Source organism: Glandiceps talaboti, chromosome 13 (genome assembly GCF_964340395.1).
Source record: "Glandiceps talaboti chromosome 13, keGlaTala1.1, whole genome shotgun sequence".
NCBI lineage: Eukaryota > Metazoa > Hemichordata > Enteropneusta > Spengelidae > Glandiceps > Glandiceps talaboti.
In genome coordinates, this window is record NC_135561.1 from 1,062,112 (window position 1) to 1,078,055 (window position 15,944).

At 36.5% G+C, this 15,944-nt stretch overlaps 1 protein-coding gene across 1 annotated transcript; it reads left to right on the forward strand.

Moving 5' to 3' along the window:
- Positions 1–345: 345 nt before the first annotated feature.
- Positions 346–15,010, forward strand: LOC144444663 (ATP-dependent RNA helicase DDX54-like). Its single transcript, XM_078134165.1, has 17 exons — positions 346–507; positions 1,477–1,609; positions 2,144–2,214; positions 3,034–3,222; positions 4,088–4,275; positions 4,632–4,815; positions 5,498–5,629; positions 7,681–7,891; positions 8,471–8,602; positions 8,942–9,163; positions 9,817–9,890; positions 10,423–10,608; positions 10,953–11,107; positions 11,747–11,854; positions 12,653–12,754; positions 13,665–13,768; positions 14,652–15,010. Exons 1-17 carry the CDS (start codon positions 361–363, stop codon positions 14,912–14,914), a joined length of 2,601 nt encoding a protein of 866 aa, XP_077990291.1. The 5' UTR covers positions 346–360; the 3' UTR covers positions 14,915–15,010.
- Positions 15,011–15,944: the final 934 nt, after the last annotated feature.

The following is a 15,944-nucleotide window of genomic DNA, read 5'->3' on the forward strand; positions in this document are numbered from 1 at the left end:
GTAAGAAGAGTTCGACACAAAAAATGACGGTGGTGGTCCAGCCAGTAGACAGGAAATCGTGGAATTTCACAACACATGCATTGTTACTGACATTGGTCTGGTTCTGCGAAAGAGTGCGCCCTCATTCGACAGTAATGTATTATCGTAAAACAGTATTTTAATGATATAGTGGTTTGATGAATAACGTAACTGTTTTCGAATAAAATTTAACTTCATTCAATTAATATAATTAAATCGTTAATATCTATGCAAACAATTGGCAATTTACGTTGTAGAGAGTGAGAAGATTATACTACTGAACTCATTACGACGTTGACGAACACACTCTTTTACGGTTAAAACACATGTGCACGATTACAAATGGTCATGGTTGTACGTTCAAAACAAGCCATGAAGGGGAAGAAATACAAGCAGAAAGGGCGGAAAGCTGTGCCTAAGAGTAAACCAAAGTCATATAATGCCAGCGATGAAAGTGATCTTGAAGTTGTGGAGGAGAAACCTGATCAGGTACGTTTGTGAAACTACGATCTTGATTCTTGGGGCATTTGAGCATAGCACATCATGCATAGGTCATCATATGGGGATTTAAATGGCAGAAGTTGTGGGATCACGAGCTGGCAAGAATGTTGAACAGTACTCCCACAGTTCATATATAACCATAATAGCGTAGGGAACGAGAGCGTCGCCGTAGACTTCAGAATCCAGAGCTGGTAGAAACGTTCTAATAAATGGTAAAAGTACATATACATTATGGCCATGTACCAGGGACAGAGTCAAATTCGAGTCCCGACTTACTGCGTCTGCAAGCAGGACTTGCTGTGCAACAGAAAATTTGCATTCAACTTCAAGCTAGAGTCGCCGAGGCTTAGAGTTACATGTAGGTTGGTGATAGTCCTGCTTGCAGACGGTGTACGGGACGCGATACTGACTATGTCCCTCAACACCGAGAAAGAAAAGGGACAATGTCAGAATCGAGTCCCGAGTTACTCCGTCTGCAAGGTTGGTGATATACAATGTACCAACTCTCAGTCCACCTGGATTGTCATTAATTAACTGTGAGACCACCAAACAAGGGGTGACAGATTAGCTTGAACCTCATACCATCTTTTAGTGGTCTGTGCTTGAACAAAGTAACTATGGCTGAGACTTCAGGAAATGTCTGCACAATCCACTTTTATGATGTACATGTACTCTCAATGATAGCCTCCTCACAATGGCAGAGTCTTACCCTCAAGTAAATGTTTTATCTTTTATCAAAAACTGACCAACATCTAGAGTGCTAAACCCAAGGCAACCCCAGAGAATGTTCAGAATTTTGAGTCTTTGACACAGCATGTTTCCTTCAGCTGAACAGAGAAGAGTATTTTGGAATTATAATATCATTACATGATCACTGTACCACATGAAATATTTGTAAATTAACTGTTATGTCATGATCCTTCTCAAAGTCATGCCTTTGAATACTTCCCTCAACAGACGAAATTCTCAGCACCTGGATTCCCAGGCATAGGTGAAGACAACTATGCATCTGATGTAGAATTAGACACCAGAAAACTTGTAGCAAAACAGAATAGAAAAAAGAAGAAATCAGGGGGTTTTCAGTCAATGGGTAAGTAAAAAACCCAGATGCAGTGAGTGGTTATTGGTCTTGTAGTTGTACATGGATACACTCATTCTTGGCGTTATTTAGAGATGTTGGAAATAACAACATCGTTTTATCTGGTGCAATTAAAACTGGATTTATAAGGTATAGCTAGATACAATCTATAAAAAATTATAAATACAAATACTTCAAGCAATCAGAATCTATGCTGTGCCCTGTGTGTCTATCATAGTCTGTGAGCGAATTTATGTTAGTATAATAGTGAGATAGGAGAACACAGCATTGCACCTACAAAGCCAGTTTGAATTATCCACCACAGATAAACAATCATAGGCACCTTGATCCAGATAATGACAAGAATTGTAGAATATGTATGAAAATCTGGTGGATTTTACTTTTATGGTAAATGGTACAGAAATCTTGTGCTTTTCCCCAAAATTGAGCTGAGTGTATTTGTTGGGTTCATTTGCTAATATCTTGTCTTACCATCTCCACCCACTTGATATGATTGAGTTTGTTATATATTTTCTTCTCTTTCAGGTTTGTGTTACAATGTAATAAGGGGTGTGTTGAAAAAAGGCTACAAAGTGCCCACGCCTATTCAAAGAAAGGTAAAGAGAACACACACAGTTCCTAAAATCAACTGTTCATGATGATGTTGAAAGTGAACATTCTCCAGTTTCATATCAACGATATCCCTATGTGAATGATGCACTACACAAATCAATGTATTGACAGTATAATTTGAAATGAATATGATACAAAATGTATATGACTACAACATTTCAAACATTGAAAACTTTGTATGGATTCTGCAGTTAACAAAAATGAATAGTATTTGACAAAATAAAATGGACTGACATATAGCATCTCCCTTACCAAATTTGTTGTTTGGCATGTGTCCAGTTTCTGATTGGTTTGTGCCCAGTTTCCACCCGTCATCAATTTTCATTCTCCAAAACCATTTTGCAGTTGACTTAGTAAATAAACCATTATAGTAAACCAGTCATACATCTGGCAAGAACTGGGCACATAACCAGTCATAGTAAAGGCAGAATCCAGGCACATTCCAGACAACGCATTTGGTAAGAGTAGTTGCTGTAAGTACAGTATATGTAATGGTGTAAGGTCTTTAAATTTGGTACAATGTCCATGCTACTTTCTTTACCTTTGAACATTTAACTTGTGTATTGCTTTGTCTTTGATGTTATTAAAAGTGAGTCTTGGTGTATATACAACATAAGTTACATGTATATCTAATCTCTGAGATAACCAACAGTTCTTTTCAACACTGCAGGATGCTAAAACAATGTTCTGTTCAATTGTTCAGGACAGCTACATGTACAACACTTAGAAAACTTACATGAAATTATGTCTACAGCTTGATCTCTAAGCTTTGAAAACATTTTGCTCATATTTTGTTGTTGCAGTGTATTCCTGTGATAATGGATGACAAAGATGTGGTTGCCATGGCAAGGACTGGGAGTGGGAAGACAGCTGCATTCTTAATTCCAATGTTTGAAAAGCTACAAATGCATTCAGCTAAATCTGGGGCTAGAGCATTAGTGTTGTCACCAACCAGAGAGTTAGCGTTACAGACTTTGAAATTTACAAAGGAGGTACGATGATTGTTGATTTTTTATATTTTTTTTATTTATTTATTTACTTTGAAAACGTGCTCATAAAAAAACATATAAAACACATACAAAAGACAAAGTGAAATACGACAAAAACACAAGAGACAGTCTAGGTAACATGAACAAGTGCTTTATATCAGAACATTCAAAACATGAAGTAATACAATACATACATGTATGCAGTATAACCACACACTATATGTAACCACTGTTCGTTACACCTGTATTTCTATAGGTATGACATGCATACAGTGAGGTTCTCAACAGTCACCTCACACACTATGTAACCACTGTTCGTTACACCTGTATTTCTATAGGTATGACATGCATACATTGAGGTTCTCAATAGTCACCTCACACACTATGTAACCACTGTTCGTTACACCTGTATTTCTATGGGTATGACATGCATACATTGAGGTTCTCAATAGTCACCTCACACACTATGTAACCACTGTTCGTTACACCTGTATTTCTATGGGTATGACATGCATACATTGAGGTTCTCAATAGTCACCTCACACACTATGTAACCACTGTTCGTTACACCTGTATTTCTATAGGTATGACATGCATACAGTGAGGTTCTCAATAGTCACCTCACATACCATGTAACCACTGTTCTGTACACCAGTATTTCTATGGGTATGACATGCATACATTGAGGTTCTCAATAGTCACCTCACACACCATGCAACCATTGTAAATTACAGTTCTTTACACCTGTATTTCTATAGGTATGACATGCATACAGTGAGGTTCTCAATAGTCACCTCACACACCATGTAACCACTGTACTTTACACCATGGTGTTTTTAGATATTCATGAACTTGACTCTATTCACAGCTTGCCAAATACACAAGTTTGAAATCAGCTGTAGTACTTGGAGGAGACAAGATGGAGAATCAGTTTGCAGCATTACATGGTAACCCAGACATTATCATCGCTACACCAGGAAGATTCCTCCATGTTGTCATGGAGATGGAACTCAAACTAAACTCTATAGAATATGTAGTATTTGATGAAGCAGATAGGTAAGTTTCCATGACAACAGCAGAACCATTCTTACATCGTGCAGTAAAGAAATTGCAAATTTGAATTTTTAAGATACAAAATGTTTGATGACGTCAATGACAAGTTATCATGACATCATATTGTTTAGTCCCTCTAAAGGGGACTATTACAATGGGCTATGTGCATGTGTCCATCCACCCGTAATAGTAATACATTAATTCTCAGACAGCCAATATCTGATTCAAGCAAACCTGTCACAAAGGTGGTATATCAATGTAACAATGTAATGATTTCAAGTGAGATACACATATTACATGTATTTATGTTCAAATTCCCATCTGAAAGTGAAAGTGTATTTTATTTTTTTAAATCACAGGCTTTTTGAGATGGGTTTTTCAGAACAACTGCAGGAAATTATACAACGTTTACCAGACGACAGACAAACATTGTTATTCTCTGCAACCCTACCTAAACTACTTGTAGAGTTTGCGAGAGCTGGACTTAATGATCCCGTGTTAATAAGATTAGATGTAGATACCAAACTAAGTGATCAACTCAAGGTGAGTGTCATAGCAACTGTCACCATGGTAATGAAAATTTTGCCGTGGTTACGTAAGATTAGATGTAGATACCAAACTAAGTGATCAACTCAAGGTGAGTGTCATAGCAACTGTCACCATGGTAATGAAGATTTTGCCGTGGTTACGTAAGATTAGATGTAGATACCAAACTAAGTGATCAACTCAAGGTGAGTGTCTTAACAACTGTCACCATGGTAATGAAGATTTTGTCGTGGTTACGTAAGATTAGATGTAGATACCAAACTAAGTGATCAACTCAAGGTGAGTGTCATAGCAACTGTCACCATGGTAATGAAGATGTTGCCATGGTTACAGAAGATTATATGTACATGTAGATATCAAATCCAGTGAGCAACGCAAGGTGTCATAGTAATTGTCACCACAGTAATGAAGTCATTTCCATGGTTACATAAGATTAGGTGTAGATACCAAACCAGGTGATCAACTAATGGTGAGTGTCATAGCAACTGTCACCGTGGTAATGAAAATGTTGGTTATAGATGTAGACACTTATCTACATGTATATGTGAATTTACCGCAAGATGACCATCATCATAGAATTTTTACTGTGTATTTATTGTGTTATTAAAAAATTTGATGAGAAATTCAAATGCCTGACAAGCAGTAATTAAATATTGCATTTTGTGTTGTTTTGTTGCAGCTTGCTTTTTTCTCTGTACGTGCTGACGACAAATCATCAGTGTTGCTACATTTACTTCGTAATGTTATCAAACCATCGGAACAATCTGTTGTTTTCCTAGCAACCAAACATCATGTCGAGTATATCAGAGAGGTAAGGACCAGTCTGAATGCAGTAGTCATTGTTAATATTTGACAGCACTTTGAACATAGTGAGGGGAAATTAATAATTATAATACTAAGCCCTCAGCAGACACAGCTAGACACCAGTTAACACCATGTTAGTGTGTATAATAGTAATAAAGGGGATTTGTAGTGCGCCTAATTTCGCCAAGCTCTAGGTGCAGAGGACAGAAGGAGAAAGGAAGTAAGTAATGATGACAAAGTGATTTACTGCTTGAAGAGATGAGATTTAAGTGTTGAGGGAAAAGATAATAAGGAGTTGGAGAAACGGAGGCTGGATAGGAGTTTGTTCCAAGTGGATGGACCGGTGAATGAGAATGATCTTTCACCAAAGTGTTTTGTGGTTACATTGGGTACTCTAAGACGACGAGTATCAGAAAAGGACCTGAGATTTCTTGAGGGGTGATACTGGTTAAGAAGTTCACTAAGATGTTTAGGTCCAGAACCAGTAATCGAATTATAACAAATTGTTGAAAGTTTGTAGTGTATGCGAGATGTGATTGGTAGCCAGTGAAGTTGCACCAGGAGGGGTTCTGCAGGATCCGTATGCCACAATGTTTGGGATGGGAGGTGGGGGGTGTGTATATGGGGGGTGGGGGGGGGGAGGGTCTTTGTTTTGAAACATATAGAGTTGTGTAAATTAGTATTAACTAAACCATTACTACAGTATATTGCTTACATGGACCCTGGCTCTGTAATTTTGATGACATCAGAAATACAGGAGAGGGCGCCCTCTATATTGTTGTCAAGACTACCAGACTGGAGTAGACAGTGATTTATAATAATGACCTTGTAAGTGTGTGTGTTATCTAATTTATTACACCAAATGTTTTCCTATGTATTGATCACACAATCAATCAAAATGTCACATTGAAGGTAATATCAGAGTGATAAACATTCTAAGTTCAAAAAATAAACCTGAGTTAACTTCCTAGTAGGATTGATATTTGGGTCAGAGTCTGTCTGAACCACAGAAAATTTTGGTCCAGAATAAAAGAATGGTTCCATGTCATCTTAATGGCTTCACAGATAAGATAACACTAATATGGGAACCTGGGATTGAATCCCAGGCCTTTAAATTCACAGTATGGTGCATTGATATAATAGTCTCCCAGTAGCCCTATAGGCAATAGTTATTATAAAAGACAACTTTTGATTTTGGTTAATGTCATCCTCAGAGTTGTAATCACCACAACAATGTTAACTTTGTGGACAGTAGTCAACTCTTGGCTGCTAGTCATGTAGGCAAATATCAGCCTCATTGGGAATAGTTGACAGCAATGGTTAACTGATATGCATTTGTCAGTTATCTTGTTGGGGTGTAATCCTGGGAGACAAGGTTCAGACTATCTACCCATGACTAATCCACTATAGTAGACTAATTTTAGAATTCCCAGTCACAATCATTTGGTCAATTACTTGTATTTCTGATCATGTGGAGGTATTTCTGGTCAATTACTTTTATTTCAATTATGTAGAGGTATTTTTGGTCAATTACTTTTATTTCAATTATGTGGAGGTATTTCTGGTCAATTACTTGTATTTCTGATCATGTGGAGGTATTTCTGGTCAATTGTATTTCTGATAATGTAGAGGTATTTCTGGTCAATTGTATTTCTGATAATGTAGAGGTATTTCTGGTCAATTACTTATATTTCAATGATGATGTGGAGGTATTTCTGGTCAATTACTTTTATTTTTGATGATGTGGAGGTACATTATATTTCTGGTCAATTACTTTTATTCACTGATGAGATATTTCTAAAGAGTGAAAACATTTCCCATGTTATCAACCTATAATTAGGGAATTTTCAGATGAAAAGTCGACCCATGTTTAAGGATTTTTTTCATGAAAAAATGACCCATTTGGAGCAGCACATAGCCATATACATTTCTATAGGAGTATCCTCCCACCCCTCAATGGTGTAATGTGTTGAGAATGGGTCATAAATAATGTGCTCGTAATCTTGTCAAATTTCTCTTTGATAATTTGTAATTAAGTGTTTTTGTTTATTTTGACAGATCCTATCTCAAGCTGGTATAAACTGTTGCTATATCTACAGTTCATTGGACCAGACGGCTCGTAAAATCAATGTTGCTAAATTTATACACAAAAAAGCTATGGTGATGTTAGTTACAGATGTTGCAGCCAGGGGTATTGATATTCCAATGTTAGACAACGTTATCAATTATAATTTTCCAGCCAAACCCAAACTTTTTGTACATAGAGTTGGTGAGTTTCAGTTTCATAATTTTCCTTCCATTCTCAATATCTGAATCTATGTTCAAAAATTCTTGGTGATGCCAATTATCTGTCCCATATTTGTGACCACTGCCCATTATTCAACAATAAAGAGGATAAAAAAACTTTTGGAAGCTTTGTTCACAAAAATAGTCTCTTATTTAAAATTTGAAATGGTGTACTATAACAGAGTCTCCTGGGGTGAGTGTTCCAGTGTTAAACACACATATTTGCTTAATAATAGTGGTATTTATTGGTGAAAAGGGCAACACAAAGTACTGCAAGCACAAGTAGAAATACCAATAATCAATCTACACTGTGGATTCATTGTGTTCTGTTAATATCATACCAGTACTGTGGTATATGTATATGTATATGTATATTCCATGAAAATAACTGTCCTGTGTTAATATTAGTTTGTGACAAAAATGTAGAATTCTTTAATTGTTCATTTGTATGTTCACCACAGTGAAATATGAATGCAAGTAATCAGTGGTACATAATACTAACTGGTAGTTTCACCTCTCTACATATATATTATCTTGGTGTACATGAACTTTTCTTTACCAGGTCGTGTGGCTAGAGCTGGGCGTAGTGGTACAGCATACTCTCTAGTATCATCAGATGAAATAGCCTATTTATTAGATTTACATTTATTTCTTGGAAGACCTATAAAGTTAGCAAGTACAGTCCAAACACAAGGTGAGTGATTATTTCAAGTACAGACCAAATTCAAGGTAAGTGATTATATAATGAGATATACAATGATCAGATGTAAAGCTTTCAGCATTGCTAACTATTGGTTCATTATTCATGTTTGACTACCGTTGTTTTTATGAGATCCATCCCAACGTAAGCCTGCACTTACAGATATTTGGATAAAGAATACAGCAGAAATTCACTCAAAACGATAGTCCATCGCTACTCCACACAAAGTTCTCTTCAATTGAAATAGAATTTTATGACTTACATGTAGGCATGTCATAAAAATATCAATCATGTATATTTGATATGATTCAGTAACAATGTGTTTAATTTCAGATGATGATGGTGTATATGGTCGTGTGCCTCAAACCATAATAGATGATGAAGACACTACAATTCAGTCACTGATAGATGGTTCATTAGAATTAGAAAATCTAAAACGGGTTTGTGACAATGCCTACAAACAGTATGTCAAGTCTAGACCTGCACCTGCAACTGAAAGTGTGAAGAGAATGAAAGAGATTGAAAAAACACATATATCTCTACATCCATGGTTTAGTAAGTCAGTCTCCATGTCTTATCTGTGTTAAGTAAAGTTAGTTATCAATTCTTGGTGTCTGTAATAGCATTTTACTTCATGCTAGAGGGTCAAAATAAAACAAGAAGGTTGACTTATTCTTGGTACCTATAACAGCATTTTACCTAATGGAGAAGGTCAAAATAGAACAAGAAGGTTGACTTATTCTCAGTACCTGTAATAGCATATTACGCCATGCTAGAGGGTCAAAATAGAATGAGAATTCAAAGGGCGACTTATTCTCACATGCGCCTGTAGTAATGCGTGTAAAGTCATATGGAGTAGAAGTTATGATATTGACCAAGAACTTGAATGTTTGTTATTTTTATGTTGCATCTAGGGAGTAAATATTCTGTTTTAGGTACTGAGAATGACTTCATACATCGAGTGTTAGCCTGTAGTGGTATTATCACCTAGCTTTGTTTTGTAGTCTAGAGTCTATCTATGGCTTTGAATTCTATATATTCAGTGCTGTGATCAGAACTTGTGATGTATAAGACCTTACCTAGTGATCACAGCAAACAAAAGCTTGTCATCCAGACATGCACATCAGACAACCATAACTTTAATTAACCAAGTTTGCCAGATTGCACGTAGCAGCTGATTGTTATATCTCACTATTTCTATTTTGTAGGTGAGTATGTAGATGACATGGAGACAGGTAGAATGAAAATGGTAGATGGACTTAAGAATTATAAACCTCACACTGTAAGTAATGTTCTATATAACCATACTATATAGTGATAACATTGTGTCGAGCTGCAAGAGCGCCCTCACTCAAGCAAGGACCCAGTTCTTTTGTTTTAGCAATCTTTGTGTTCAGTAAAGATCCTAGTCAACACCCAGTTTCTGACGCCAAAACTGCTAATAACACAAACTAGTACTCACAGATTTTACTTACAATCTAACCAGTTCTTGCAGCAATTGTAATTAATGTGAACCCCAAATTTCATTACAATCAACTCCATGGTTTTTGAGATAGCGTGTAGACAGACAGATAGACAGGGAGACAGACACAGACACACACACACACACACACACACACACACACACACACACACACACACACACACACACTCACATACTGTCACACCCACATGAACACAGATTGACATCACCACTATTATAATATGATTTAGTATAATTAAAAAATCCTACCATATTTTGGTAGTGGTCATGTTGGTCTTTCCTATTCATCTCATATTTAAATATGACATTTGATAATTGTTTGTTTTGTCAGACCATCCTGGAAATCAACCCTAATGCTAAGAGTCAAAGATTTGAAGTGATGAAAGCCAAGAGGAATTTCCATAGCAACGCCATCAAGAAATTTCAACTGAAGCAAAAGGAACAGACAGCAAGGATTGCGACAGAGACAGACATAAGGACGGGAACAACGGAATTGAGCACAGAACAGGAAATAGAGGTAATCTTATTTTATAGTTGCAATTGTAGTACTTTGCCTACAAGACACTAAAATAGATATGTTTATAGGAGGGCATTAAAATGTATTTTAGGACAAAAAACAATGATATGCAGAGACTGTCATACACCCCACCCCCCGCCCCCACCAATTAGGTCACAGCTTTTGTACCTCAATTCTCACACAGTTTATACATCCTCATTCTGGTGAAAGAGGTGGGAGTTTATGGTAATAATGCTGATGTCATGTGTTGTACTGTGCTGAATGTTACAGTATTTATGTTCATTAAAAAAAGTTAAAAAGTTAAAAGAAAACAAAAAACAACAAACCCTATTTTGTCATTTCAGGCAGCATTCAACACTATGGTAGCACCTGGACTTAAGAGAAAGAAGCAAAGAGATGAAAATAAAAGCAAACAAAAAAAACTAAAGACAACCACATCAGTTAAAGATGAAGAATACTATGTGAATTATAGGGCACCAGATCATCATGCAGAACGAGGGTGAGTTAGATTTCACTTCAGTTAATCAATTTACAATTCTAGTAGTGGTGGGTATGTTTGTGTGTATATGTACTTGTATTTCCTATGCAGATAGAGAACAGATTCAGGTCCTCAAGTAAAAGGTGACGATCTGTGTGACAGAAGAAGAAAGATGAGACAGTAACATGTTGAGTGTTTATTTGTTGCCATACATGTAATAATACTAACTCCATGTATGTGTAGGTGCTCTACTTAAGGTTCAATGGTTTTGTGTTTGTGTGTAGGATGATGAATGTTACAGTATCATGTTTGCTCACATACACACGTCCTGGGGGTTTCAGGAAACTTCCCATAGGTGTTTCAAGTTACAATGGCTTCAGCATTTACACAGTCACCAGATCATTGTAATTACTACATGAGGTGTTCCATGTGTTCCATATTATTATATTATATTATTATTATTATTATTATTATTATATTATATCCATGTGTGTGTAAAATACAGTATTTGGAAGGATGGCATTCTTATCAGTAAAGATTGGGTATAATTTTGTATTTAGAGTTATTACAATTTTAAATAAACTATGTATATATACTGTGAGAGTATTACCAAACTATCATCTTGTAATTCTACTGGTTTTTGTTTTTTATGTACATCAGATTAAGTATTGGTGAAAGTAGTTTTGACCAGCAAGCTTCAAGAGCCATGTTTGATATAACTGGTGATGATGCAGATGCCATAAAACAACATAAAGGACTTCTTAAATGGTATGTTAAGTAGTCATTCTATTAACTCAGCATATAACAATCTGATGAAGTCATATGAGTACAAATCGTGGCAAGGCATACTTTGGGTGTTTGTCTGAATGTTTGCATTCTCTGCAGCTGTACTTTCTTATTAAAGTGACGCAAATAAAAGTACAGAAGAAAACAGGGTTGGTCAGTGGCCGAGTGGTTAAAACGCTTGCCTCTTTCCACTGCAGTCGGGGTTTGAACCCATTAAGGGTTTGATTGAATTTACAATGCTGTAAGTAACAAGAGTGTCATTCAGTGTGACTACAGAACAACGCAGGTTTTCCCCGGGTACTCCGGTTTCCTCCTGCATTAACACAGAACCCATGAGGGATGGCTCTCACTGAACTTCTTGGGAGACAAGTACTTAAAGAACTATCCAATATAAATAAAGATTATCATCATTATTAACACCACAAGCATAAGTTAAAATATACCGAAGTCAGTCAGTCAGTCAGTCAGTCAGTCAGTCAGTCAGTAGATAGACATTTATGGCTCTGAAATAGTCTGTAATTTAGTACCTTCACTACATTTGTAGTTGTGGGTCTATGCCTTGTTGCATGTATTTATACTTCTACTGGCTTCACACAGGGGTCTATGTCATCTACAAAGACTTGTTGCATGTATTTATACTTCTACTGGCTTCACACAGGGGTCTATGTCATCTACAAAGATTTGTTGCATGTATTTATACTTCTACTGGCTTCACACAGTGGTCTATGTCATCTACAAAGATTTGTTGCATGTATTTATACTTCTACTGGCTTCACACAGGGATAGAAAGAAGAAGAAATTTCTGAGGGAAGGTCAAGACAAGAAGAAGAAAATAAAAACAGAAAGTGGAAACTACATACAAGCATCATTTAAAACCAATATGTATCCTCTTTTAACTGCATAGTACACCATGCAACCAATAATTACATGTGTAGTATCAAGCAAATGTCGTTTTGTGTATCATGTTGAAATACAACTGTGGAAAGTCACCAATCGGAAAGCTAAATATAAAACATACACACTAAAATTATTGTTGCAAAATGTTGATATAAACTATCAATCAAAGTTGATGTCATGTCATTCACAGTATGGTGGCATCTCCAGCAACAATTTTTCCTAAAAAGTGGCTTCACATTCAACTTTTTCAGGTACAAATGTATGTAAGGAATGAAATTGACAAAGTGCATAAAAGTGCTCAGTGCTCATTTTGTCAAAAATGGCAAAGTGAGCATCAAAGACTCAAACTGAGCATGGAATTGCTCACACTCACTTTGCTAGTTTCGACAAAGTAAGCGTTGAGCACTTTTACACGCACTTTGTCAATTTTGGGACCCTTACATACCTCCATGTTATAGGCAAAGTTTGTGTGTCAGTGTGTTTATGCATGTGCATCTGTGTGTGTGTGTGTGTGTGTGTGTGTGTGTGTGTGTGTATGTGTGTGTGTGTGTGTGTGTGTATGAATATGTCTCTGAATGTTTCTGTGTGTCAATATTTGTGTATCTGTATGCCTGTCTTTATGTGGGACTAATAGATGGATAGATGTCTTAACTCTTTGATGTCTGTGTGTCTGGTAGTCTCTGTGTGTGCCTGTATGTAGGTCTGTATGTCTGCCTCTATATGTGCCATGTGTCTGTCTGTGTGTGTGTGCGTGTATGCATGTTTTGTGTCTATAATATTTAGATATTCAGCCAATGTATAATTGTCATCTAAAGCACTGTCACTGTGATATGTGAAATGTTATCAATTTGTACAATCACATAGTATTGCAGTCTTTCTTTAACATTCTAACAAGATATCAAGATTGGTTAGAGAAATCCAAGATGGGTGATCAGGATGATGATAATGACTCGGAGGAAGAACACACAGGGAAATATGGAAATAAAGGACCAAGGAAAGGTAGAGACTTTAGATATGAATTAATGACATGAATATACTGACTGGGAAACATGGAAATAGAGAACCAAGGAATGGTAGAGACTTTAGATATGAATTAATGACATGAATACACTGACTGGGAATCATGGAAATAGAGAACCAAGGAATGGTAGAGACTTTAGATATGAATTAATGACATGAATATACTGACTGGGAAACATGGAAATAGAGAACCAAGGAATGGTAGAGACTTTAGATATGAATTAATGACATGAATCAGAGGTTCAAGAAGGAATACTTTTGGAAATAAAGAAAAGTTAAATGTGGACATTTAAGAATTATTACGAGAAGATGAATAAACTACAATCTGAAAGTTTCTTTAAAGTGGCCATATGGATAAGGATTTGATATTTATTTTGGATTTTTAATTTACAAAACAATTTTATCAAGGCTTCCTACTTGAAAAATCAATGTGAAACAACATATACCGAGTCTGTGTTTGTAACTCAATACTTTGCAAAAAGCTAAAACATACGTAAAACGTTTGTTATTGTACGTACAATAACAAAGATTTTACACGTTTATTAAGCATTTGCAATTTATTGAGTTACAAACAAGGACTTGGTCAGTGTTGTTTTACATTGATTTTTCAAGTAGGAAGCCATGATAAAATTGTTCTATAAATTAACAATCCAAGATAAATATCAAATCCTCATCCATATGGCCACTACCAGAACTACATAGCCTATGGGTTAGTGACAGAATGCATTCATATGTAGATTAATCAATTATGCAAATTATTTGAGTGTCAGAGGTCAGACTTGATTTAGAGAGAATTACATTTTGTATGAATTCATTATTGCAATCTTGTTACAATGACAATATTTTGTATCTGTCTAATCAGGCCATAAAGGTGGTAAGAAGTCAAAGACACCACTTTATACGGGAAAACATAGAAGAGAAGGAAGAAAGCAAGAAACAGAGAAAGGCAGAAAAGTACGCAGTGAAATGAAGAGCAAAGATCAAATATTGAAAGCTAGAAAGATTGAACACAGAAAACAACTACAACAACAATCACGGCGTAAGAAAATGATGATGAAACGGAAAGGCAAAGGACAATTTAATAAAAGAGGTAGTATGCAGAAAGAAAAGAGACAAAGAAGGTAGTACTCAGAAAGAAAGATTGTTTGCTAAATAAGATAATGTATATCAGACTTTGAAGACATTAACTACAATGTGAATAAAATATTGACAAATAAAGAAAATTTACACCAACAAGATAAAGATGTTGTGTGTCTGTGTGTCAACCCCACCAAACCCATCCCTACCAAACCAAACTCAACCCCACCCCACCAAACCAAACACCACCAAACCCAACCCCGCCAAACCAAACACCACCAAACCCAACCCCGCCAAACCAAAAGAAAGCTTGTGGTAGCTAGACAAGTGTAACTCCCTTCCATACGGGTACCAAAGCTAGACAAGTGTAACTCACTCACATATGGGTACCAAAGCTAGAAAAGTGTAACTCACTTCCATACGGGTACCAAAGCTAGACAAGTGAAACTCACTTCCACATGGGTACCAAAGCTAGGCAAGTGTAACTCACTTCCATATGGGTACCAAAGCTAGACAAGTGTAACTCACTTCCACACCGGTACCACATCCATACCGGTACCAAAGCTAGACAAGTGTAACTCGCTTCTATACCGGTACCAAAGCTAGACAAGTGTAACTCACATCCATACCGGTACCAAAGCTAGACAAGTGTAACTCACTTCCATACCGTTACCAAAGCTAGACAAGTGTAACTCACATCCATACCGGTACCAAAGCTAGACAAGTGTAACTCACATCCATACCGGTACCAAAGCTAGACAAGTGTAACTCACATCCATACCGGTACCAAAGCTAGACAAGTGTAACTCACTTCCATACGGGTACCAAAGCTAGACAAGTGTAACTCACTTCCATACCGGTACCAAAGCTAGACAAGTTTAACTCACTTCCATACGGGTACCAAAGCTAGACAAGTGTAATTCGCTTCCATAAGGGTACCAAAGCTAGACAAGTGTAACTCACTTCCATACCGTTACCAAAGCTAGACAAGTGTAACTCACTTCCATACCGTTACCAAAGCTAGACAAGTGTAACTCACTTCCATACCGTTACCAAAGCTAGACAAGTTTAACTCACT